At 37.6% G+C, this 24447-nt stretch overlaps 1 protein-coding gene across 10 annotated transcripts in view; it reads left to right on the forward strand.

The window, feature by feature from the left end:
* The window catches only part of SH3TC2 (SH3 domain and tetratricopeptide repeats 2), a 297382-nt gene that overhangs the window by 192553 nt on the left and 80382 nt on the right, over positions 1 to 24447 (forward strand). For all 10 annotated transcript variants that reach the window (XM_053717114.1, XM_053717115.1, XM_053717120.1 and 7 more), the window contains 2 exons: positions 12827 to 12903; positions 20915 to 21110. In XM_053717114.1, coding sequence (XP_053573089.1) covers positions 12827 to 12903; positions 20915 to 21110 — 273 coding nt within the window. The remainder of the gene's footprint in view (positions 1 to 12826; positions 12904 to 20914; positions 21111 to 24447) is intronic.

The raw sequence follows: 24447 nt of genomic DNA on the forward strand, positions 1-24447 counted from the left end.
TTTGCAAAACAATTTTTAAACGGGATCCCATAATGAAACCTCAAAGGGCTAGAATGCTGGTAGAAGTAATTTTTATCATAGATAGTATAGTATAAAGTACCTGTATAGGCGTTATACGCCGTGGTTTTAAAATAGTTCACAATGCAATCCTTAATGTAGGGAACTTGTGGATTATGGCCAAACTTGTTTACAAAAAGACACTTTTCATCAAAAACGTTGTAATTATAGTACCTGTGAAAAAGTATCTCACGTTGATGCTTCAAACAAGCTTTAACTCACGTTTGAGGTCAGATTATGTGCGGTAGGTCCTTCCAGGTCACGTGTATTGTGACTAGCCGACAGTGGAGTAGTGTGTGGGACCTGATAGGTCGAAACCACTCAACCTGTATAGTAGATGGTAGGAATCAGGATGCGTTCCAAGCGCTATTAGTAATAGCTGATGAGCATCTGATAAGTTGATTACGCTCAGCCTCTGTGACTGATGATGATATTCTGGATGCGTTCTGAGTGCTAACAGCATTAGCTAGTGGGTCAGTTGGAAAAGTCGCTACAATCTTCAAGCCCTTTATGAGGTTGCAATGTCCAGACGATCTGGATTGATGTAAAAAACACACACACTGAAACTTTGTACCTTCGTAAGGTTTGCAGGAGTTTCAACTTCCAGGCAGGACTGCTATGCAATCTTGGTAATTCAGAATAAAAGTGTGCAGTATCCGAAGGCCTATATTGTAAGGCTTAGAGGGCTAAAAGTCCTAGAACCATCAAATAAAAGTTCAGATAGCTTATTTGAAGCTGTAATATCTTTAAGTAGATTATCCAAAGAGCTGGTCAGTGATAGTGGGCAAATCTACGCGTTTCGGCCGTAGCCTTTATCAAGATAGGCTTTCGGATACTGCACACTTTTATTCTGAATTACCAAGATTGCATAGCAGTCCTGTCTGGAAGTTGAAACTCCTGCAAACCTTACGAAGTTACAAAGTTTCAGTGTGTGTGTTTTTTACATCAATCCAGATCGTCTGGACATTGCAACCTCATAAAGGTCTGAGGATTGTAGCGACTTTTTCAACTGACCCACTAGCTAATGCTATTAGCACTCAGAACGCATCCAGAATATCATCATCAGTCACAGAGGCTGAGCGTAATCAACCTATCAGATGCTCATCAGCTATTACTAATAGCGCTTGGAACGCATCCTGATTCCTACCATCTACTATAGAGGTTGAGTGGTTTCGACCTATCAGGTCCCACACACTACTCCACTGTCGGCTAGTCACAATACACGTGACCCGGAAGGACCTACCGCACATAATCTGACATCAAACGTGAGTTAAAGCTTGTTTGAAGCATCAACGTGAGATACTTTTTCACAGGTACTGTAATTACAACGTTTTTGATGAAAAGTGTCTTTTCTTAAACAAGTTTGGCCATAATCCACAAGTTCCCTACATTAAGGATTGCATTGTGAACTATTTTAAAACCACGGCGTATAACGCCTATACAGGTACTATACTATCTATGATAAAAAATTACTTCTACCAGCATTCTAGCCCTTTGAGGTTTCATTACGGGATCCCGTTATCAAAATTGTTTTGCAAAAAATTATTTTTGATCATACCAACTATATCCACTGCAGTGAGATAATTTTCATAAAAAAGAAACTTTTTATACAATTTTTTGAGCTCAATTTTTTTTTAATATTGCTTCCTTGTATCACTTATGCATTAAAATTGCACTTTTATATATTGTATTTTTTATCTCGTATCATTTTCTAGTGTATTTTTTACTTTGCATTTTTTAGTTCACTGCTGTTCCTCATTTTTCCAGAGGCAGTTTAACCCTTTAGGTGAAGACCAAATCTCATAATACAAATTTGTATTTGTCTAGCCTTAGGCAGATTATTGGTCACAATCAAGTATTTGATCTCTCATTGCACTTTTTGTTTGTGTATATAAAGGTATATAATATATCCTTTTATGCTTAGTATATACACACTTATATTGAGAGGATTTCTCTTATGTTCATATACTATTACACTTAGGTGTTATTAGAACAACTAATTACGAATCTCTAATAAAAATATACTTTTCGTTTTCTATGTTTTCATGAACTAACACTTATATTTACATATTTAAAATATTGCACACAGTGTTATTCTAATTTTATTCTTAACCCTTTAAGAAATATATTAGCTCCCCTTTTCTGTTTATACTTTTGTCTACATTTGACAGTTGTTTGGAGGAATAATTGGCGTTTTAGGGTCTGAGCATTTCTTTTTTTTTTTTTTTTAAATATTTTTATTGAGGTAGAACAAATTATACACTTAATCAACGTACGTGGTCAAGACCATGTCACAACTAAACAATCTTACAACATAGCATGGTAAATAGAAACATGACCTTTAACTGAAACCATAACCTCATTGATTTTTTAATTTTACAGAAGGGAGAGATAAAAGAAGATAGAGAGGGAAGAAAAAGAAAGAAGAAAAGAGAAGAATTGTCATTTAGTTCATAGGACTCAGGTTTCATATTGTCCGTTCACCCTGCCACCACCAACAATCAAACTTCGATGTCTGTTTAGTTACCATATTTGTTATGTATATAATCTTCCCAAATAAAGAGAATCCCGTGATAGAACTCTGAGCGTGATGATTTCATGTAGTGGTATTCCTCTAATTGAATAGTCTTATGCATTGTGTCTATCCACTGTGCAATGTTAGGTATTTTGGATTGTTTCCAAAATTGTGCGATTAGCGTCTTTGCGCTATTGGATGCAATTTGAAGTATGGCCAAGTGTGTTGCCAATAGCCGCCTGGGAGGTTTATTTAATAGCCAGACCAGAGGGTCTTGCGGAATATTGACTCCCAGCATCTTTTCCGTTTGACTGATAACATCTCTCCAAAAGGGAAAAATGCTTGGACATATCCACCATATATGTCCCATATCGCCTCTCTCTCTTTCACATCGCCAGCACAGATCCGATCTTTGTGGGTATAGGGTCTTTAAACGTGTAGGGGTATAGTACCAACGGTGTAGAATTTTAAAGTTAATTTCTAATATCCTAGCGGATGTTGAAGCTTTCATTGTCCTTTTAAATATCATGTGTTTCTCCCTTGGGGAGATACTAAGACTCAATTCCGATTCCCATTGTTTAATATAATGATGTTCTAGACCTAATGGTACCCGTTGCAACATGTGATATATAATTGATAGAGTGTGCCTAAGCGGCTGTGTAGACATGCACAGTTTCTCAAAATTGGTTGGGGACCTCAACAAATTATTTTTCCCTTTATGGTTCTGAAGAAAAGAATGTGCTTGCAGATAGAAAAAACAATTATTAAATAAATGTAAGTCATCATCTAGGAGTTTCAACCTTGTGTGCATTTTGCCTCCTTCTGATAAAACAAAAAACGGTAGGTTGCTTCGTCTGTCCAGGGGGTCTAGATTAGCTATTCCTATTCCTGGTGGGAACTCTAAATTTCCCAGCAAGGGGGTCAGTGGGGAGGGTACAGAAGAAAGCATGGGATATTTCACCAATAGCCTATGTATGTCTCCTCGGTGATATAGTTACCAACAATTCTCAGCTGACTCTCAGAGTCAGTTAGCCAACACAAAGAACCCAAATGAGAACACTGATGCATCTGATGTTCAATCCTCACCCAAATTTTGTTGAGATAATTGGTGTTCCAATCTACCACCCGCTGTAGGAAGGTCGCCTGTCTATATTTCTCTAGATCTGGAACTCCCAATCCCCCCAACTCCTTAGGGAGAGTCATTAACTTTCTATTAATTCTGGGATGTTTCCTATCCCATATATAATCATTAATTATTCTCTGTAGAGAAGGTATATAAGATGGTGGGAGGGGGATTGGTACTGTCTGAAAAATGTACAAAAGTCTAGGTAAGATGTTCATAGTGATTGTTCCCATTCTTCCTAGCCAGCTAAGGCGCTTAGATCTCCAAGAACTTAGATCTGCTACAATGTTCTTTTTAAGCGTGTCATAATTAAGAGCTAATAAGTCAGTCTGCTTATGTGTCAAGAAGATCCCTAGGTATTTAATAGAGGATGGTTGCCAACGAAAGGGGCAAATTTGTTTTGTAAAATTAAGTTCTTCTTGAGACAAGTTAATGTTCATGATTTCAGATTTTGACTGGTTAATTAGAAAGTTGGATATAATTCTGAAATCATGAAGTTCTTTCATTAATACAGGGATTGACTGGCTAGGTGATGACAATGTAAACAAGATGTCATCCGCGAATAGCGAAAGTTTATAAATGTGGTTCTGAAGGTTCAGTCCGCCTATGTTTTTATTTTCTCTAATTTTTATTGCCAATATTTCTATAGCGCATGCAAATAGTAGGGGGGATAGGGGGCATCCCTGCCTGGTGCCATTTTTAATATAGAAGGGGGCAGAGAGATCTCCATTTACCAATATACATGCGCTTGGGTTGTTATATAGTGCAAAGATCTTCCCCAAAATACCCTTGCCAAATCCAAATCTCTCCAAAATTTGGTGCAAAAACGTCCAATCTACCCGATCGAACGCTTTTTCAGCGTCTGTGGATACAAGTACTATTTATGAGTCAGAAGAGAGCGCATGTTGAATTAAATGAAGGGAACGGATTGTGTTGTCTTTTGCCTCCCTATTTATAATAAAACCAACTTGGTCCCCATGTATCAAGTGGGGCAAAATAGGGCCCAATCTATTTGCCAATATCTTGGCAAAGATCTTTGAATCAAGGCCTTTGGTATTAATAGAAATTATCCGAATTTGGTTAGTTTGTTTATCTGTCATACAGACGGATGGGTTGATGTAAGGTTCTTATTTTACTAGGTGTAGATCTATTATATGAAGTATTGTTCCTGATACTATAAGTTAACAGATAGTGACAATCAAAGAGTAAGAAAAGAGTAAAGAATAAAAAAGGTTCGACAAAGCGAAAAAAGAGATACATAAACAAGTTGTAGAAACAGGGGTTGGGTACCAGAGATTTAGCTATCGTTGAGTGGAGCCAAGAGGTAATGCTCCAAAAAAGTCTTCATTTAACATAGGCATTACTGATTTAGGTCAACTTAAATTGGTCAAACACAGTAAAGGGAAATTCACATAATATTAACTAAACCTTATTAAGTAGGTATCTATATTCAAATATATAAAAGTTCCACTCATAAAATACACATTCACATCTCTCAAATATTCAGAATAAATTGGCTTTTAACTTTGAGTTCACTGCTGTTTTATCTCAACTAATAAGCATCAGATATAGTCAAAAACCTGGAGACACTTCTGCTAACCGTTGTCCATAGAGTATGCAACGTGTCTTTAAGGGAGAATAACATAAGGAAAAAAAAAAACAACAACCAAAAAGCTCAATAAACATAGAGAACAACAAACAAAAACATTTTCTGTACTCTTTCTCGTCAGTGAATTACGTAAAGGATATAGTCCGCCCACTGATGAGCAGTTAGGCTTTGTGAGAATCAACCTTAAGTCTTTCGATGGATCATGTGATGGAATCAGAATTGGGAGCTGAAATAGAGTTCATCTGCCTGGGGAGTCTTTTCTTGTGTTGAACAGTGATCCATTCTGATCTCCTCTCTTTCGGGCGAGGTGTCATCCCACTCGAAGCGGATGTACTATCCTGTGTTGATGGAATAGGGATTGCAATGTTAATGCCTTTGGAAAAAGAGTCCAAGTCATCCAGAGATCTGTAGATCCAAGTTTTGCCCTCAAGTGATAAGATGAGAGCGAAAGGATACCCCCAACGATACTTTATATTGTGCTTTTGTAGAATGGATGTAATGAATTTAGCGTCTTTTCTTTTTTGGAGAGTCATAGGGCTTAGGTCCAGGTATGCCTGAATCTCATGTTCCTGATATTTAAGATTAGGATTGTCTCTAAAGTGTTGCCAAATATTGTCCTTATCCGTAAAACTAAGGAATTTAATAATAACATCTCGCGGTGGTGCTTGGTTTGAAGGTTTTGCTCTCAAAGCTCTATGAGCTCTCTCTAATGGTATAGAGGATGTGGAATCTGAGGTTTCTGAGAGATGATGAAAAAGTGATTGTAAGTAGTCTTCCAGGTCGGAGGGTCCAATAGACTCAGGTATCCCTCTAATTCTTAAATTATTTCTTCGACCTCTGTTATCTAGATTTTCGAGTTTAGCATTCAGATCCTGAATTAAAAGAGACTGCTGCTCCTGAGTTTCTGTAATATCTTTCATTTCTTGTGTCATCAGATCCTGTGTTGTCTCCAAATTATCCACTCTATTGCCGATATCAGTTATATCTTTCTTAAGATCGGATATCTCTGTCTTAATCAGATCTTTTAGAGAGTCTATATCAGTTTTAGAGGGTAAATAATTCATCCTGGTTAGAATTTGTGATAATTGATCTTGCTGCGGGTCCACCATGGTGACTCCTGATAGCAGCGATTTGTCAGTGTGTTTTGAGTGTGTTGGTTCTTGGCTTGTGCTTTCTCTGTCTTGAGAGTGGAAAAAATCTGAAACTGACTTAGGCGTGGAATTTTGTGGTTTTAAAGGTTTATCTTGCTTTGTCTGCCTTCTGGAGGACATTATTGAGATTATAAATATAACGTGGATATCTTCACTGTAATATCTATTTAAAGTCACCAAATGGAGCCCTTGCAACGAGTTTACAAAAAAAAGAAAAATTCCAGCTATATTTCTACTGCACAGGGGCTGAAGCAGCAGTAATTATTCATTTATCAGCTTGCTAATATGCCTTCCTAATAATTTATTCCCAGGGTATCTTCCTGACAAACATTCAATGTGTGTGGCTTATAGGCATATAGTCATGTCTGGCTGTTTATTGTGTGTTTTCCTATCCCTTGTTCTTTCTCTCTTCCCTCAAAAGAAAGCAGCATGAGACAAAAAATATAAAAAAAAGGAAAAAAGAGAAAGAGCAATATTCAAGGTTTCCCTGCATATATAGGGGGGTAGTTATCAACGTGTCTACTTTTCCTGCCTTCGCCGGCCCAATACGCCCGCCTAAGCTCGCCTCACATCGCCGCTGCGGACCTGCAAAAATTCGCCTAAGTTATCAAAAAAGCTGTCAAAAAGCTGCGCACCAAGTACGGGGCGATGAGCAGCGGACTGTGAGAGTTATCACTCATCCGATCTCGCTGCTCTTCGGCTTTTTTACAGCTTTTTTGCTAGCTTGTCACTAAGCACCCACACTATACTATACTGTTCTACCCCCTATACCGGCGCCCCCGGAGACCCCCGCAACTAAATAAAGTTACTAACCCCTAAACCGCCACTCCTAGACCCCGCCGCAACTCTTATAAATGTATTAACCCCTAAACCGCCGCTCCCGGACACCGCTGCCACCTACATTATACCTAGTAACCCCTATCCTGCCCCCCCTATACCGCTGCCCTCTATAATAAAGTTATTAACCCCTATCCTGCTGATCCCGCACCTCGCCGCAACTAAATAAATAGTTTAACCCCTAAACCGCCGCTCCCTGAACCCGCCGCAACCTATATTAAATTTATTAACCCCTATCCTGCCCCCCCTACACTGTCGCCACCTATAATAAATTTATTAACCCCTATCCTGCCCCCCATTACACCGCCGCCACTGTAATAAATTTATTAACCCCTAAACCTAAGTCTAACACTAACCCTAAATATTAATTAAATAAATCTAAATAATATTTCTATTATGAACTAAATTAATCCTATTTAAAAATAAATACTTACCTTTAAAATAAACCCTAATATAGCAACAATATAAATAATAATTATATTGTAGCTATGTTAGGATTTATTTTTATTTTACAGGCAAATTTCAATTTATTTTAACTAGGTACAATAGCTATTAAATAGTTATTAACTATTTAATAGCTTACCTAGCTAAAATAAAGAGACATTTACCTGTAAAATAAAAACTAACCTGTTACAATTACACCTAACACTACACTATACTTTAATAAATTATTCCTATTTAAAACTAAATACTTACCTGTAAAATAAACCCTAAGATAGCTACAATGTAATTAATAATTACATTGTAGCTATTTTAGGAATAATATTTATTTTACAGGTAACTTTGTATTTATTTTAGCTAGTTAGAATAGTTATTAAATAGTTATTAACTATTTAATAACTACCTAGCTAAAAGAAATACAAAATTACCTGTAAAATAAATCCTAACCTAAGTTACAATTAAACCTAACACTACACTATCATTAAATTAATTAAATAAATTAACTACAAATAACTACAATTAAATACAATTACATAAACTAACTAAAGTACAAAAAATAAAAAAAGCTAAGATACAAAAAATAAAAAAAATAAGTTACCAACATTTTAAAAATATTACAACAATTTTAAGCTACTTACACCTAATCTAAACCCCCCCAAAATAAAAAAATGCCCTACCCTATTCTAAATTAAAAAAGTTCAAAGCTCTTTTACCTTACCAGCCCTTAAAAGGACCTTTTGTGGGGCATGCCCCAAAGAATTCAGCTCTTTTGCCTGTAAAAGAAAAATACAACCCCCCCCAACATTAAAACCCACCACCCACATACCCCTAATCTAACCCAAACCCCCCTTAAAATAACCTAACACTAATCCCCTGAAGATCATCCTACCTTGAGTCGTCTTCACTCAGCCGAGCAGCGATGAAACCGAAGAGGAGACCCGGAGAGGAAGATGTTATCCTCCAAGCGGCGCAGAAGAAATCTTCCATCCGATGAAGTGATCCTCCAAGCGGCGCTGAAGAAGTCTTCCATCCGGGCGATGTCATCTTCCAAGAGGCGCTGAAGAAGTCTTCTATCCGGGCGATGTCATCTTCCAAGCGGGGTCTTCAATCTTCATCCCGCCGACGTGGAACATCCTTCTTTACCGACGGACTACCGACGAATGAAGGCTCCTTTAAGGGACGTCATCCAAGATGGCGTCCCTTCAATTCCGATTGGCTGATAGGATCCAATCAGCCAATCAGATTGAGCTCGCATTCTATTGGGGGGTTTGGGTTAGATTAGGGGTATGTGGGTGGTGGGTTTTAATGTTGGGGGGGTTGTATTTTTCTTTTACAGGCAAAAGAGCTGAATTCTTTGGGGCATGCCCCACAAAAGGCCCTTTTAAGGGCTGGTAAGGTAAAAGAGCTTTGAACTTTTTTAATTTAGAATAGGGTAGGGCATTTTTTTTATTTTGGGGGGGGTTTGTTATTTTATTAGGGGGCTTAGATTAGGTGTAAGTAGCTTAAAATTGTTGTAATATTTTTAAAATGTTTGTAACTTATTTTTTTTATTTTTTGTAACTTAGCTTTTTTTATTTTTTTGTACTTTAGTTAGTTTATGTAATTGTATTTAATTGTAGTTATTTGTAGTTAATTTATTTAATTAATTTAATGATAGTGTAGTGTTAGGTTTAATTGTAACTTAGGTTAGGATTTATTTTACAGGTAATTTTGTATTTCTTTTAGCTAGGTAGTTATTAAATAGTTAATAACTATTTAATAACTATTCTAACTAGCTAAAATAAATACAAAGTTACCTGTAAAATAAATATAATTCCTAAAATAGCTACAATGTAATTATTAATTACATTGTAGCTATCTTAGGGTTTATTTTACAGGTAAGTATTTAGTTTTAAATAGGAATAATTTATTAAAGTATAGTGTAGTGTTAGGTGTAATTGTAACTTAGGTTAGTTTTTATTTTACAGGTAAATTTCTCTTTTTTTTAGCTAGGTAGCTATTAAATAGTTAATAACTATTTAATAGCTATTGTACCTAGTTAAAATAAATTGAAATTTGCCTGTAAAATAAAAATAAATCCTAACATAGCTACAATATAATTATTATTTATATTGTTGCTATATTAGGGTTTATTTTAAAGGTAAGTATTTAGTTTTAAATAGGATTAATTTAGTTAATAATAGAAATATTATTTAGATTTATTTAATTAATATTTAGGGTTAGTGTTAGACTTAGGTTTAGGGGTTAATAAATTTATTACAGTGGCGGCGGTGTAGTGGGGGGCAGGATAGGGGTTAATACATGTATTATAGGTGGCGACGGTGTAGGGGGGGGCAGATTAGGGTTAATTTAATATAGGTTGCGGCAGGGTCCGGGAGCGGCGGTTTAGGGGTTAAACTATTTATTTAGTTGCGGCGAGGTGCGGGATCGGCAGAATAGGGGTTAATAACTTTATTATAGAGGGCGGCGGTATAGGGGGGGCAGGATAGGGGTTACTAGGTATAATGTAGGTGGCGGTGGGCTCCGGGAGCGGTGGTTTAGGGGTTAATACATTTATTATAGTTGCGGTGGGCTCCGGGAGCGGCGGTTTAGGTGGGAATATCTTTATTTAGTTGCGGCGGTGTAGGGGGAGACAGATTAGGGGTGTTTAGACTCGGGGTACATGTTAGGGTGTTAGGTGTAGACAGCTCCCATAGGAATCAATGGGATGTCTGGCAGAAGCGAACTTGCACTTTCGCTATGGGCAGACTCCCATTGATTCCTATGGGATCCGCCGCCTCCAGGGTGGCGGATTGAAAACCAGGTACGCTGGGCCGTAAAAGTGCCGAGCGTACCTGCTAGTTTTTTGATAACTAGCAAAAGTAGTCAGATTGTGCCGCACTTGTGTGCGGAACATCTGGAGTGACGTAAGAATCGATCTGTGTCGGACTGAGTCCGGCGGATCGAAGTTTACGTCACAAAATTCTACTTTTGCCGGTCTCTAGCCTTTGATAACTAAGGCGAATCAGCCTCGCCACAAATACGCTGCGGAATTCCAGCGTATTTGAGGTTGACGGCTTGATAACTAGGCCCCATAGTATCAGATCTTCTGATTAGCAAAATGTCTCCTAAACATTGCAGGATGATGTATAGAAGATTTATGTCCACAAAGGGGTGGTGTGCAAAAAGCTCTGTTATACTGTGTACATAAGCAGTTATGAGCCCTTTAGTTTATGACTTGTGCCAACGTACACATGAGGAAAGTCTCTATAATTATATAATACACAGTGCCCAGGGAGTTTAAAAAAAAAAAACTGCGGTTATCAACTTTAATTGTACCTGGACCTGATGCGGCTGTTTGTTGCTTGAACCTCGTGGGAGAGAAACAAGATGGCGACCGCTATCTGTTTAACACAGTCACTCACTCAGGGCATTTGCGGACTGGTAAGGGCATATTTCAGGTCCCCATTGCGGCGGTTCATTTCCTCAGGTGTTCCGACACCACTGGGTGTCCATCTCTTGCCACCAGCTGGCTACTAGTATGCGGGGTGAGCTCCGGTCCCACAGAGCAACCTCACTGAGCGGCCATGTCCCAGCGTGGCCAGACTCCGCCCCCCTGAGCATTTCTTTTTAATGTTGCAATACTATTTCTTGGTGCACTCACTCTAAATCTGCTTTGTACATGTACAGAATGTGTACAATCCTAATGCAGAGGAGCCTTTTATTAGTGCAGGTTGCAGGTCTTTCTGTCTATCATCAAAATCATTATATAGAGCAGCATGTATATTATTACTATTTATTACTATTTAGTTACATTTGGGGGGCCCAAAAAAAATGGTTTTCACCAGGGCCCTCTGTTGAGTTGATCTGCTACTGATAAGCGCCCCACAATCTGCAAAGGAATGCGGACAGGATCACAAAATGTGAATCCTGTCCGTTCACAGAATGATACATTTTGCCCCATATATAAATATACAAGCACCATATAATGTAAATCTTTATTTTAAATTGTAATATTTTGTCATATGATATTCTTTAAAGTGTAAGGCTGCCCTGGCAGTTCTCCAATAGAGGTCGCTTTTAAACATTGATAAAATTAGATTAAAAATTCAAACATGGCCGGCCCACAGTAAATCTGGTTTAGTGTAGTGTACGTGTTCCTTTTTTTGCTTCATAGTGTTAATATCAACATTAGTGAATTCTCAACACAATATATTTTGGCCCAGGGAGCCCTATTGATAGCCCAGGGTGTACTATGAATATTGGGGGGGCCACACTATGAATAGTGCACAATTTAATATTACAAGTCCATAGTATAAAAGAATTACCAGAAAATGTTAGTAAGAAATTGTTTTGTAGGAATAGAAAGAGAATAGGCACATCCTGTGATTTAGGGAAAGATTATTTATTTTTTTCGATTTAGGGAAAGATTATTTATTTTCTTATTGTGTGCTTTTGACAGTTTTGTAGCATCCCCTATAGTTTTAATGGATAGCACAGGCACACTTAACCTTGCTCAAATAACAAGTAGTGAGTTATCTGTTGTGCTTGAGTGCAACACATAACAATGCTAATGCTAATCAAGTTACCGCAACTAGAGACTTTAAGTAAATTGTTAGGGCTACAATAAAAGTATATAAAAACACATGTATAATATAATAAAATAAAGTATTTTACTAATATTTATAAATATTAGAAGTAAAAATATGTTTTTCATTAAATGGTATGTGTTTGTGCGTGTGTGTATATGTATATATATTTATATATATATATATATATATATATACTGTATATATATATATATATATATATATATACACACACACACACACACCTTTGAGCCCTATTTAGTATGTGTGTAGATTTATATATGTGTGTACATATGTATGTTTCTAGTATGACATTTTAAAGTGATATATGACTATTTAAAATTATTTTTCCCACTAACAAATGTTAGAATTGTGACTTTATTATAATATGCTTTATTATTTTTCTTAACCATTATTTACTAAATAAGTATTATGCAGTTATAATGATAATTTTGTTTTCTTATTGCTAATGAAATAAAAATTAAGACAATTCATTGATATACAATTTTTGTTTGTTGCTTTCAGATGGTTTCTAAAAACATATCCAATGTCCTGTACCATTTCAGAACAGAACACTCGGAATGTGACATCTCAGTCAATAGGTATATTTCACATGTACAGTTGTTTCCATTTTAAGTAAAGGCCAACACAAAAAACCTGAAGATAACCCATAACATTTTTAAATATTTTGAGAATATTTAAAGCTCAAAGATTACAGTATTGTGCTGGAAATAATAAATTGGGTAGCCTAACAAAATATTCCCCAGACACATTCAGCAAAATGTTTCTTGGGCTCCGTAATGCATTTTTTTATATTTGAATAATAATATTAAACAGAAACTGTTGTTTCTGTCATCTGTGCACTTCAGATAACATATTGTATTTTTTTATTAAAAGTTACCTGTCTCTCTTCTGCTCACATCTTGTCCACCTGTCATCTTCTTATCTTTACAGTTTATGTTCATCTTCATTATCTTTCTCCACAATATTTGTTTCTCTATGCTTTCCTTATATCTTGCCCTTATCTGCATCACTCCTTCTTTAATCTCTCTCCCCACTATCACATTGTCTACCTAGTTTTGTTTTTTAACTTCTTCAGTTGATTTTACTCACTTTCAATGTCCCTCCCCCTTTATACTCACTCTGTATCATCACCACCACACTGTCTCCTCATCTCCATGCCCTCTTCACACTCTATTCTCACTTCCATGCGCTCCCTGCACTGTTGTCGTCTCCCTCCTTTCTCCACACTTCCATGATCTACCCTCACCCCCAGGGTATAGTGTCATATTCCCATTTACCTCTACTTATCTTCTCTATTGCACTTACTTTCCCCATACCTCCACTCTCCTCTTCTGTTTTTCCATCACAATTTTCTCTTGTTAACTTCCTCATTACCTGCTATCTCCACCTCTTATTCCAAATCTATATACCCTCTCCTCTGATGACCCTCATCATTTGCATACTTTCTACTCTTTTTTTTTTTGTACCTCTCATTATTATTTTAGTCATCTTCCCCATCACCTCATTTCTAAATTCTCTCGTATTCTTCATCATTTCGCCTTATTTCTGCCCTCTCTTCACATCAGTGTTAATTTTGACAGCAAATTTCGATTTAGTCTTAGTTTTAGTCTTTTGACTAAAATGCCATTTTAGTTTTAGTCATATTTTAGTCATCTGAATAGTTTTAGTTTCAGTCTAGTTTTAGTTGACTACATCTCCAGTAGATTTTAGTCTACTAAAATCTAAGGGATTTTGTTAAAGTGTAATGCGTTATTTAAGCATTTCTCTATAATTACCAAACTCATTATATACTCCAGAAGAAAAGATAACACCTGTTATGATTTATGTTATTAAGGTTTAAACATACAATACAGACACAGATTTAGCTGTTGTAATATATAACATCTTTAGTAAACTTAAAATAAATAAAAAAAACAAGTTTCATAAGCAAACAGAAGTGCAACTTTAAATAAAATACAAAAATTACAGCCAAACTGTAGACTGTATTGGCTGTAACGCCATTGCACATATTACCCAATATGAAAAACCATTACAGTTCTCTGTTAATAAGTAAAACAAGTAACTCAGCACAACAAAAAGTTTCTGTAGCTAGCACAGGCACAGCATAACTTAACCCATGCTCGTGGGTTATGCTTAGTTCTATAGGAAGAATCAATTGATTGTTCACAGATTCGAAATTTAACACTGCTCTAGAACTTCCAAACTCATTATATACTCCTGGAGTAAAGGTTTATTAACCTGTTTTTAATTATGGTATTAAGGTTTGAACATGCAATGCATATTTAACATATTTAACTTTTGTGGTATATAACATGTCTTAATTTATCTTTAAATAAAATAAAATATCAATTCTATCAGCCAATCGGAATCTAAGGGACACCATCTTGGATGACGTCATTTAAAGGAATATTCATTATTGAAGAAGACGTCAAAAGAAGAGGATGCTCCGCGCCGGATGTCTTGAAGATGGAGCTGCTCCGTGTCGGATGGATGAAGATAGAAGATGCCGTCTGGATGAAGACTTCTGCCACTTCTGCCGGCTTCGAAGAGGACTTCTGCCGGCTTCGAAGAGGACTTCTGCCGGCTTCGAAGAGGACTTCTGCCGGCTTCGAAGAGGGCTTCTGCCGCTTCATTGAGGATGGATGTCGTCTCTTCAGAAACTGTAAGTGGATCTTCGGTGGTTAGTGTTAGGCTTTTTTAAGGGTTTATTGGGTGGGTTTTAATATTAGATTAGCGTTTTGGCTTTTGAAAAAGAGCTAAATGCCCTTTTAAGGGCAATGCACATCCAAATGCCCTTTTCAGGGCAATGGGGAGCTTAGATTTTTTAGATTAGGTTTTTATTTGGGGGGTTGGTTGTGTGGGTGGTGGGTTTTACTGTTGGGGGGGGTATTTGTATTTTTATTTATAGGTAAAAGAGCTGATTTCTTTGGGGCAATGCTTCACAAAAGGCCCTTTTAAGGACCATTGGTAGTTTATTGTAGGCTAGGTTTTTTTTTTTATTTTGGGGGGGGGGGGGGCTTTTTTATTTTCATAGGGCTCTTAGATTAGGTGTAATTAGTTTAAATATTTGATAATTTATTTTTTATTTTGTGCAACTTAGTGTTTATTTTTTTTGTAACTTAGTGTTTGTTATTTTTTGTAACTTAGTTGTTATTTTTTTGTAACTTTGTAATTTTTAATTGTAGATTTAAATTATTTGAGTAGGGTTAGGTTTTTACCTATGTAATTTAGTTAATTTACGGCTAGATCACGAGTTTTGTCGGTAAGGCTGTGCGTTGCTAACGCTCCTTTTTTTCTTACCGCTCCCTTTAAACAATGCTGGTATTACAAGTTTTCTTTAAGCTGGCGTTAGCCTCAGAAAAGTGAGTGTTGAGCAAAATTTAGCTCCACATCTCACCTCGATACCAGCATTGCTTACTGTAGCGGTAAGCTGGCAAAACGTGCTCGTGCACAATTTCCCCATAGGAAACAATGGGGCTGAGATGGCTGAAAAAAAACCTAACACCTGCAAAAAAGCAGCGTTCAGCTCCTAACGCAGCCCCATTGTTTCCTATGAGAAAATGAAATTTATGTCTGCACCTAACACCCTAACATGAACCCTGAGTCTAAACACCCCTAATCTTACACTTATTAACCCCTAATCTGCCGCCCCCGACATCCTCGCCACCTGCATTATACTATTAACCCCTAATCTGCCGCTCCGGACACCGCGGCCACCTACATTATACTTATAAACCCCTAATCTGCTGCCCCCAACATCGCCGACACCTACATTATAGTTATTAACCCCTAATCTGCCCCCCCCCACGTCGCCGCAACTATATTAAATGTATTAACCCCTAATCTGCCGCTGCCAACGTCGCCGCCACTATAATAAAGTTATTAACCCCTAAACCTAAGTCTAACCCTAACACCCCCCTAACTTAAATATAATTTAAATGAAACAAAATTAATTTTACATAATTAAATAAATTAATCCTATTTAAAACTAAATACTTACCAATAAAATAAACCATAAGCTAGCTACAATATAACTAATAGTTACATTGTAACTAGCTTATGATTTATTTTTATTTTACAGGCAACTTTGTATTTATTTTAACTAGGTAGAATAGTTGTTAAATAGTTATTAACTATTTAATAACTACCTAGCTAAAATAAGTACAACATTACATGTAAAATAAATCCTAACCTAAGTTACAATTACACCTAACACTACACTATCATTAAACTAATTACCTAAACTACCTACAATTAATTACAATTAAATATAATAAACTAAATTACGAAAAAAAACAAACAAACAAAAATTACAGAAAATAAAAAAAGAATTACAAGAATTTTAAACTATTTACACCTACTCTAATCCCCCTAATAAAATAAAAAAGCCTCCCAAAATAATAAAAATTCCCTACCCTATACTAAATTACAAATAGCCCTTAAAAGGGCCTTTTGCTGGGCATTGCCCCAAAGTAATCAGCTCTTTTACCTGTAAAAAAAAAAATACAATACCCCCCCCAACATTACAACCCACCACCCACACACCCCTACTCTAAAACCCACCCAATCCCCCCTTAAAAAACCTAACACTAACCCCCTGAAGATCACCCTACCTTGAGCCTTCTTCACCCAGCCGGGCACAAGTGGTCCTCCATACGGCAGATGTCTTCATCCGATCGGGGCAGAAGAGGTCCTCCAGATGGTAGAAGGCTTCATCCAGACGGAATTTTCTATCTTCATCCTTCCGGAGCGGAGCGGGTCCATCTTCAATCCAGCCGACGCGGAGCATCCTCTTCAAACAAAGTCCTAAGGAAGAATGAAGGTTCCTTTAAATGATGTCATCCAAGATGGCGTCCCTTGAATTCCGATTGGCTGATAGAATCCTATCAGCGAATTGGAATTAAGGTAGGAAAAATCCTATTGGCTGATGCTATCAGCCAATCGGATTGAAGTTCAATCCAATTGGCTGATCCAATCAGCCAATAGGATTGACCTCGCATTCTATTGGCTGATTGGAACATCCAATAGAATGCAAGGTCAATCCTATTGGCTGATTGGATCAGCCAATCGGATTGCACTTCAATCCGATTGGCTGATTACATCAGCCAATAGGATTTTTCCTGTGTACTTTTTAGCACTTTAGTTAAGAGCTTTATGTTCCGGCGTTAGCCCATAAAACTCTTAACTACTGACTTTTAAATGCGGTAGGAGTCTGGACAGGAGAGGGTCTACCGCTCACTTCTTCCAAGACTCATAATGCCGGCGTTAGGCAAGTCCCATTGAAAAGATATGATACGCAATTGACGTAAGGGGATTTGCGGTAGCCTCGAGTCGGGGAAAAAAAGTGAGCGGTACACCTGTACCTGTCAGACTCGTAATACCAGCGGGTGTTAAAAAGCAGCGTTAGGACCCCCTAACGCCAAACTCGTGATCTAGCCGTGAATTTGTAGTTTAATGTAATTTTAGTCTAATAGTTAGGGTAGATTAATTAATAGTTTAATATAGTTTAATGTAATTTTAGTATAATAGTTAGGGTAGGTTAATTAATAGTTTAATATAGTTTAATTTAAATCTAAAGGTAAGTTTAAATTTATTATAAGATAGTGATGTTGTAATTTTAATGTAAAGTTATGGGGTTGTTAGGTTTAGGGGTTAATAGGTTAATTTAGTTTATGGCGATGTGGGGGGCTGGCGGTTTAGGGGTTAATAGGTTTAGTAAGTGCTAGTGATGTGGGAGTCCAGGGGTTTAGGGGTTAATACATTTATTTAGTTGCGGTGGGCTCCGGGAGCGGCGGAATAGGGGTTAATAACTTTATGTAGGTGGCGGCGATGTCGGGGCGGCAGATTAGGGGTTAATAAGTATAATGTAGGTGGCGGCGGCAGGGTGGCAGATAATGGGTTAATAAGTATACTGTAGGTGGCGGCGGTGTTGGGGCGGCAGATTAGGAGTTAATATGTATAATGTAGGTGGCGGCAATGTCGGGTGGCAGATTAGGGGTGTTTAGACTCGGGGTACATGTTAGGGTGTTAGGTGTAAACATAACTTTTATTCTCCCATAGGAATCAATGGGATATCAGGCAGCAGCGAACATAAGCTTTCGCTGCTTTCAGACTCCCATTAATTCCTATGGCATCCGCCACCTCCAGGGCGGCGGATTGAAAACCAGGTACGCTGTGCCGTAATAGTGGCAAGCGTACCTGGTAGATATTTGTTAACTAGCAAAAGTAGTCAGATAGTGCCGAATTTGCATTCGGAACATCTGTAATGACGTAAGCATCGATCTGTGTCGGACTGAGACCGGCGGATCGTATGTTACGTTACAAATTTCAACTTTTGCCGGTCTGTAGTCTTTGATAACTAAGGGGAATCAGGCTCTCCACAATTACGCTGCGGAATTCCAGTGAATTTGCGGTTGACGGCTTGATCAGTAGGCCTCATAGTCTTTTGACTAAAATGCCATTTTAGTTTTAGTCGTAATTTAGTCATCAGAATTTCTATAGTTTTATGCTCATTTTAGTCTAGTTTTAGTCAGCAAAATTAACACTGCTTCTCATCACCATATTCTCTCTGTCTTGTTCACACCTTGTTCCCTCAATGTTCATACTCTTTTACTAATTTACTAATAATAGCACTTTTACAAATACCACTTAATTATATTGAATTTGCTTCTCTGTGTCAGGATTTTCATCTTAACAAGTCAAAATGTGAGCAAACAGTAAAGAGACGGAGAAGTGTAAGTAACATTGGAAGGTTTTCAACATTAAATGCATTTCTCCAGAAGAGTGTGCTCTTTGCTCAACTGTAATGATCAGCTGAACCGTGGTTGGTTGGCCTTGGGGCCTTGCAATGGCTTAAGCTACAGCTTAACTAGTTTGTACCTTTAAATTAAAAATTAATCATAGTCTGATCACAGACAATCTACAGTCTGTTGCATTTTATGGAAAAATAGTGGCATAAACACTGCTCTTCTTTTGTAAAGCATATCAATGAAAAATACTGTAAGTATTATAGAAAACTGGGTTATTTAGCTACAGATGTGTATTACATTATAGAAAAGTTATTTGAAATAGAATATGAAAATAATTTTAATTCCAATTTGTTCATATTTAAAGGGACAGTCAAGTCCAAAAAAAACCTTTATTTTTTCAAATAGGGCATGTAGTTTTAAACAACTTTCCAATTTACTTTTATCAATAATTTTGCTTTGTTCTCTTGGTATTCTAGTTGAAAGCAAACCTAGGGAGGTGCATATGATAATTTCTAAGCCCTTGAAGGCCGCCTCTATTTTATTTACTTTTCACAGCAGGGGAGAGCAAGCTCATGTAGGCCATATAGATAGCATTGTGAGCACGCCCATGGCTAGTGGCAGACACTGCACTAATTGGCTAAAATGCAAGTCAATAGATAATAACTAAAAGTCATGTGATTAGGGGCGGTCAGAAGATGCTTAGATACAAGTCAGTCACAGAAATAAAAAGTGTATTAATATAACAGTGTTGGTTTTGCAAAACTGGGGAATGGGTAATAAAGGGATTATCTATCTTTTTAAACAACAAAAATTCTGGTGTTGACTGTCCCTTTAATTTTAAAGTGTAAGCTTAGTTACTTCTCAGAACATTCATATACATCCAAACATTCTTCAAATCACTGTACTTATAATATCTGATGTCTTTGATTGTTAAGCCACTATTTAGTAGCATAACTATAGATGTATGAGCAAAAATAAAGCTATAAGATTTAGAAACTTAAAGGGACAGTATACACTCATTTTCATATAACTGCGTGTAATAGACACTACTATAAAGAATAAGATGCACAGATACTGATATAAAAATCCAGTATAAAATGGTTTAAAAACGTACTTAGAAGCTTTCAGTTTAGCTCTGTTGAAAAGGTAGTTGGAAAGCCCACTGCAAGTGGGAAATATCAGACACTCCCCCCTCCCCCTTCTTTTGCATATAAAAAAAGGTAGCTGACGGTATTCAAATAAAACTTTGGGGCTTGCTTAGGAGTCTGAAAATCAGAGCAATGTTATTTAAAAATAAGCAAAATTATACATTTTTAAAAAAAAAAAAAAACTTTATGGGCTTTATAAATAAATCATCTACAAAACATTTATGCAAAGAAAAAATGAGTGTATAATAGCCCTTTAAGGAACACTATCTTAACCAAAAATCAGATCAAAGAATAGATTGCTGTTGTAAACAGATTAGAACACCTTTTGGCAGCCCCTCTCCAAGTCCACACTGGCTGTAAAATCAAGTGCAAGCTTGTTTAGGAACAGGACCTACAGCCCTCTATACTTCAACACAACACTTTACTCAAGCTGGTTTTAACCATTATGGAGAAGCCTGTTGACTTAAGGTACTGGATCATTATAAATATAACCAATTACAGCCTTACTTTTGTTGCATATGTTTATCTGGGATCAGTGAATATCTTTATTTTTACATTGAAATGGTAGAATGAATGTTCTCCTTTACATTTGTCTTGCCATTTCTATAGAACAATCCCCATTACACAACTACTGTGTCACTATTGTTTGGCTTTTATTTCTGACTCATTTGTTCCTTTCTTCTATGCATCAGGGCAAGGTCAGTGCACTGCCAGAGAGAACCATAAAGCGGCAGGATGGGATGAGATCAGCTACTGCAGAGGAGATGCTATTGAAGTTGTTGGGTTCTTTGTACCTGGACTGAAGTGGTTTGTGGGAAGATGCCCTGCTAGTGGTGCCACTGGGTTTATCCAAACAAAGCACGTTGACCCAAACTGCTTGAAAGCCCTGTAAGTTTTACAATGCAAAGCAGTGTGAAATTCATTGTGTATATCTACTGTAGAAAAATATGTAATACCACATATTATTATTTTTTCCTATGCCATACTTTGACTTGTTTATATAATCTATTAATTATTTTCTTTCTAACAGTAGTGAGAGTCCAAAAGACCTTACTTTTGGGAATTACACTACCAGGAGGAGGCAAAGACACCCTACACCAGAGCTTTAAATATCCCTCCTACTTCCTCTTTCCTAACAGTAGTTCTTTGCCCTGTCAAGGAGAGGGCAAGGATAGTAGTGTTCTGTAATTTAAGTCCATTAATTATCATTTTTCCCTCAATGGATAGTTCCCGGAAGAGAGGGTTCTTGTGACTATGGCAAGGAATTTATAGCACTCCTAAGAAGTCTTGCCCATAAACAGGCCAAGGGTTTTACTGGGAAGTTCCTAAGGCTCCCCCTGTTCTCGCCAGTTGTATGTTCTTCTCCAGATTAAGTCCTACAATGTCAGTTACAGGACAGGATTTATCATCAAGACACTTAATTTGTTTATCTGTTTTCCAGGAACAGACAGAGGCAGAAGACATCTTGGTGAGTAGCACCCAGTCTATGGGGTAATCTGACTTAGGGCAGATGTACTTGGTAAATACTTATGTTGGCCCCATATGTCCTGGGGGAACAGGATCCAAAAGGAAGGAATTTTGCAGTTTGTTCACAGTTGTAGGTTTGTGCACAAAGTGCATTAACTTTGGCATACCCTTTATTAGACAACTCTGGGGACTGCTTGGGATCACTTAAGCTATATTTGTGTGCTTAGTAGCATGGCCCTTTAATTTAGTCTCGGGTCTGGTACCTTAGTACTCCTGTCACGTGTATATACACTCCGGTAGAGACTGAGGAAGCAGTGGTGAGTCACTCTGAAGCAGGGACATTGTGCACTTGGAACTTCTGTGTCGGGGAGAGAGTTAAACTTTTCCCTGCCACAGGAGCATACTCCAATCCTTTTTCTCTTCACGCTGCACTGTTGGAGCAGGAAGTGGTAGCACATTAGACACCGCTCCCTAGCGATCTCTCTACGGGTCATCAAGAGATGGTGAGACCCTATACTGGAGAACCAAGGGGGTATTATATTGTTGTGGAATATAATATACACATTTATTTTTTGTCACATTGCAAGGCAGTATAGCGCTAATAATTTACCATGCAGCTGATGTATATAAATATATATATTTTTGATTGGAATCACAATTGTTGTGGAATACAATATTCACATTAAAAGGAGATTGTACACTAGATTTGTTTTTTGCATAAATGTTTTGTAGATGATTCATTTATATAGCCCATCTGGGATTGTTTTTGTAAAAATGTATAGTTTTGCTGATAACATTGTGCTGATTTTCAGACTCCTAACCAAGCCCCAAAGTATCAGATGAAGACCCAGGTCTACAGATGAGTTCTGCTATTGTTTGTGTAATCTGTCTTTTCATATGCAGGGAATAGGGGAGTGTCTGCTCTTTATGCTTTCCCAGCCCCTTTCACTGGGTGTCCAAGCCGGACCTCATCAACAGTGATAAACTGGGAGCTTCTAAGTAAGTTTATAAAAGGTTTCAAATTGGATTGTTAGATCAGTATCTGTGCATATTTGTCTTTATAGTAGTGTCTATTGCATGCAGTTATATGAAAATTGGTGTACACTGACTCTTTAAGTTCAGGGTACATTGCGTGGCAGTATAGCTTTTGACTGGGATCACAGTCTTATTATTAACACGTATTGGGGAACAGGGGAAGCTATTTAGATTAATTAGCCACCCCTTTTCTCTTTTGTGATGGTTAGTGGCAGTGCATCTCACTGTAGACCCTATTATGAGCAAGAGGGGCCTACAGTCTTCAGATGGTATCTCTTCAGATATCATTCTTCCTTCTGATATGTTTGTTATGTAAATTGGTCATGGTATGCCCCCTGCCCAGCTTTGCAGCTCTTGCCTTGCATCTATTTTGCAGACTCACTCTCAGGGTTCCAGATTTTCAGTTTAGGGGTACACCCACCTGTTTATATTGCTCAGGGTGTGGTGACTAAATATGGCCCAGTGTTTAAAACTCAGCTACAGTCTGCTGTTATTGAGGTGATTGCGGAAATGCCGCCTGCAAGTAAGCAAAAGCTTAAACATGTTTCTTCAGGTTCTTTTACTAAGCCTCTTTGGCTAAGAGGACTACCGTTCCATTGGAAGACAAGTATGTATTTTAAAGACCCCATGGAAAAAAGTTTGAGGGTTACTTTAGAAAAGCTTGCCTTCAAGGAGGTTTGCTTTTTCAACAGGCTGTAAGCATTACTGCAGTTGCATGTGCGGCAGCATTCTGGTGGGATTCTCTGTCTGATCTGGTCTCAGTAGAATCTTCCATAGAGGAGATTCAGGATCGTATTTGAAAACAGCAAACTCCATCATATGTGATGCAATTATTCAGATAATTTGTGTTAATGCCAAAAACACAGTCTGCTGACATGGTATCAATATATTGCCTGCTGTCTTAAGCTTTTAAGGTTAAATAATCTTTTTTTGGCCCTGGCTTAGATTTAATCATTTCTACAGTGACATGAGGCAAGGGAGCTTTCTTGCCTCAGGACAAAAAGCCAGACCTACAGGTAGATCTTGTGGTCGTTTTCTTTCTTTTCACCAGAACAAAAATCAGAGATCCTTATCTTCACAGAAGAAGAAACCATCCAAAGCTACCTGCGCCCAAATCCAGTTTGGACTAAATCCAATCAGCCCCTGAAATCTGCCACTGATTCCAAGTCTGTATGAAGGTGCGGCCCCCGTTCCAGTCTCTTCTCCTGTAGGGAAGAGACTAGGCCTTTTTCAGGAGTCATGGGCTCAGTCCGTTCAGGACCCTTGGGTACTAGAAATTGTTACTCAGGGGTACAGGATCAGATTCAGATCTCGCCTCCAAGGGGGTTTGTTCTGTCTCACATTTACAAAAGACCAGAAAAAAGAAGAGCTTTTCTGATGTGCGTGAAGGTTTTGGACGGCATGGGGGTCATTATCCTTGTACCATTGTCAGAGCAGGGAAAAGAGTTTAAACCTATTAATTGTTCCAAATAAGTAAGGAACTTTAAGACCCATATTGGATCTTAAGATGTTGAACAAGTTTCTAAGAGTTCCATCTTTCAAGATAGAAACTGTCGGGTAATTTCTTCCTTTTGTGCTTCAGGGTCAGTTCATGACTGCTTTAGACCTGAAAGATGAATATCTGCATATTCCGATTCATCAAGATCATTATCAGTTCCTACGCTTTGCCTTCTTAAAGAGTCACTTCCAATTCACTGCACTGCCATTTGGTTTAGCTTCTGCT

The sequence above is a fragment of the Bombina bombina genome, chromosome 6 (genome assembly GCF_027579735.1).
Source record: "Bombina bombina isolate aBomBom1 chromosome 6, aBomBom1.pri, whole genome shotgun sequence".
Lineage (NCBI taxonomy): Eukaryota > Metazoa > Chordata > Amphibia > Anura > Bombinatoridae > Bombina > Bombina bombina.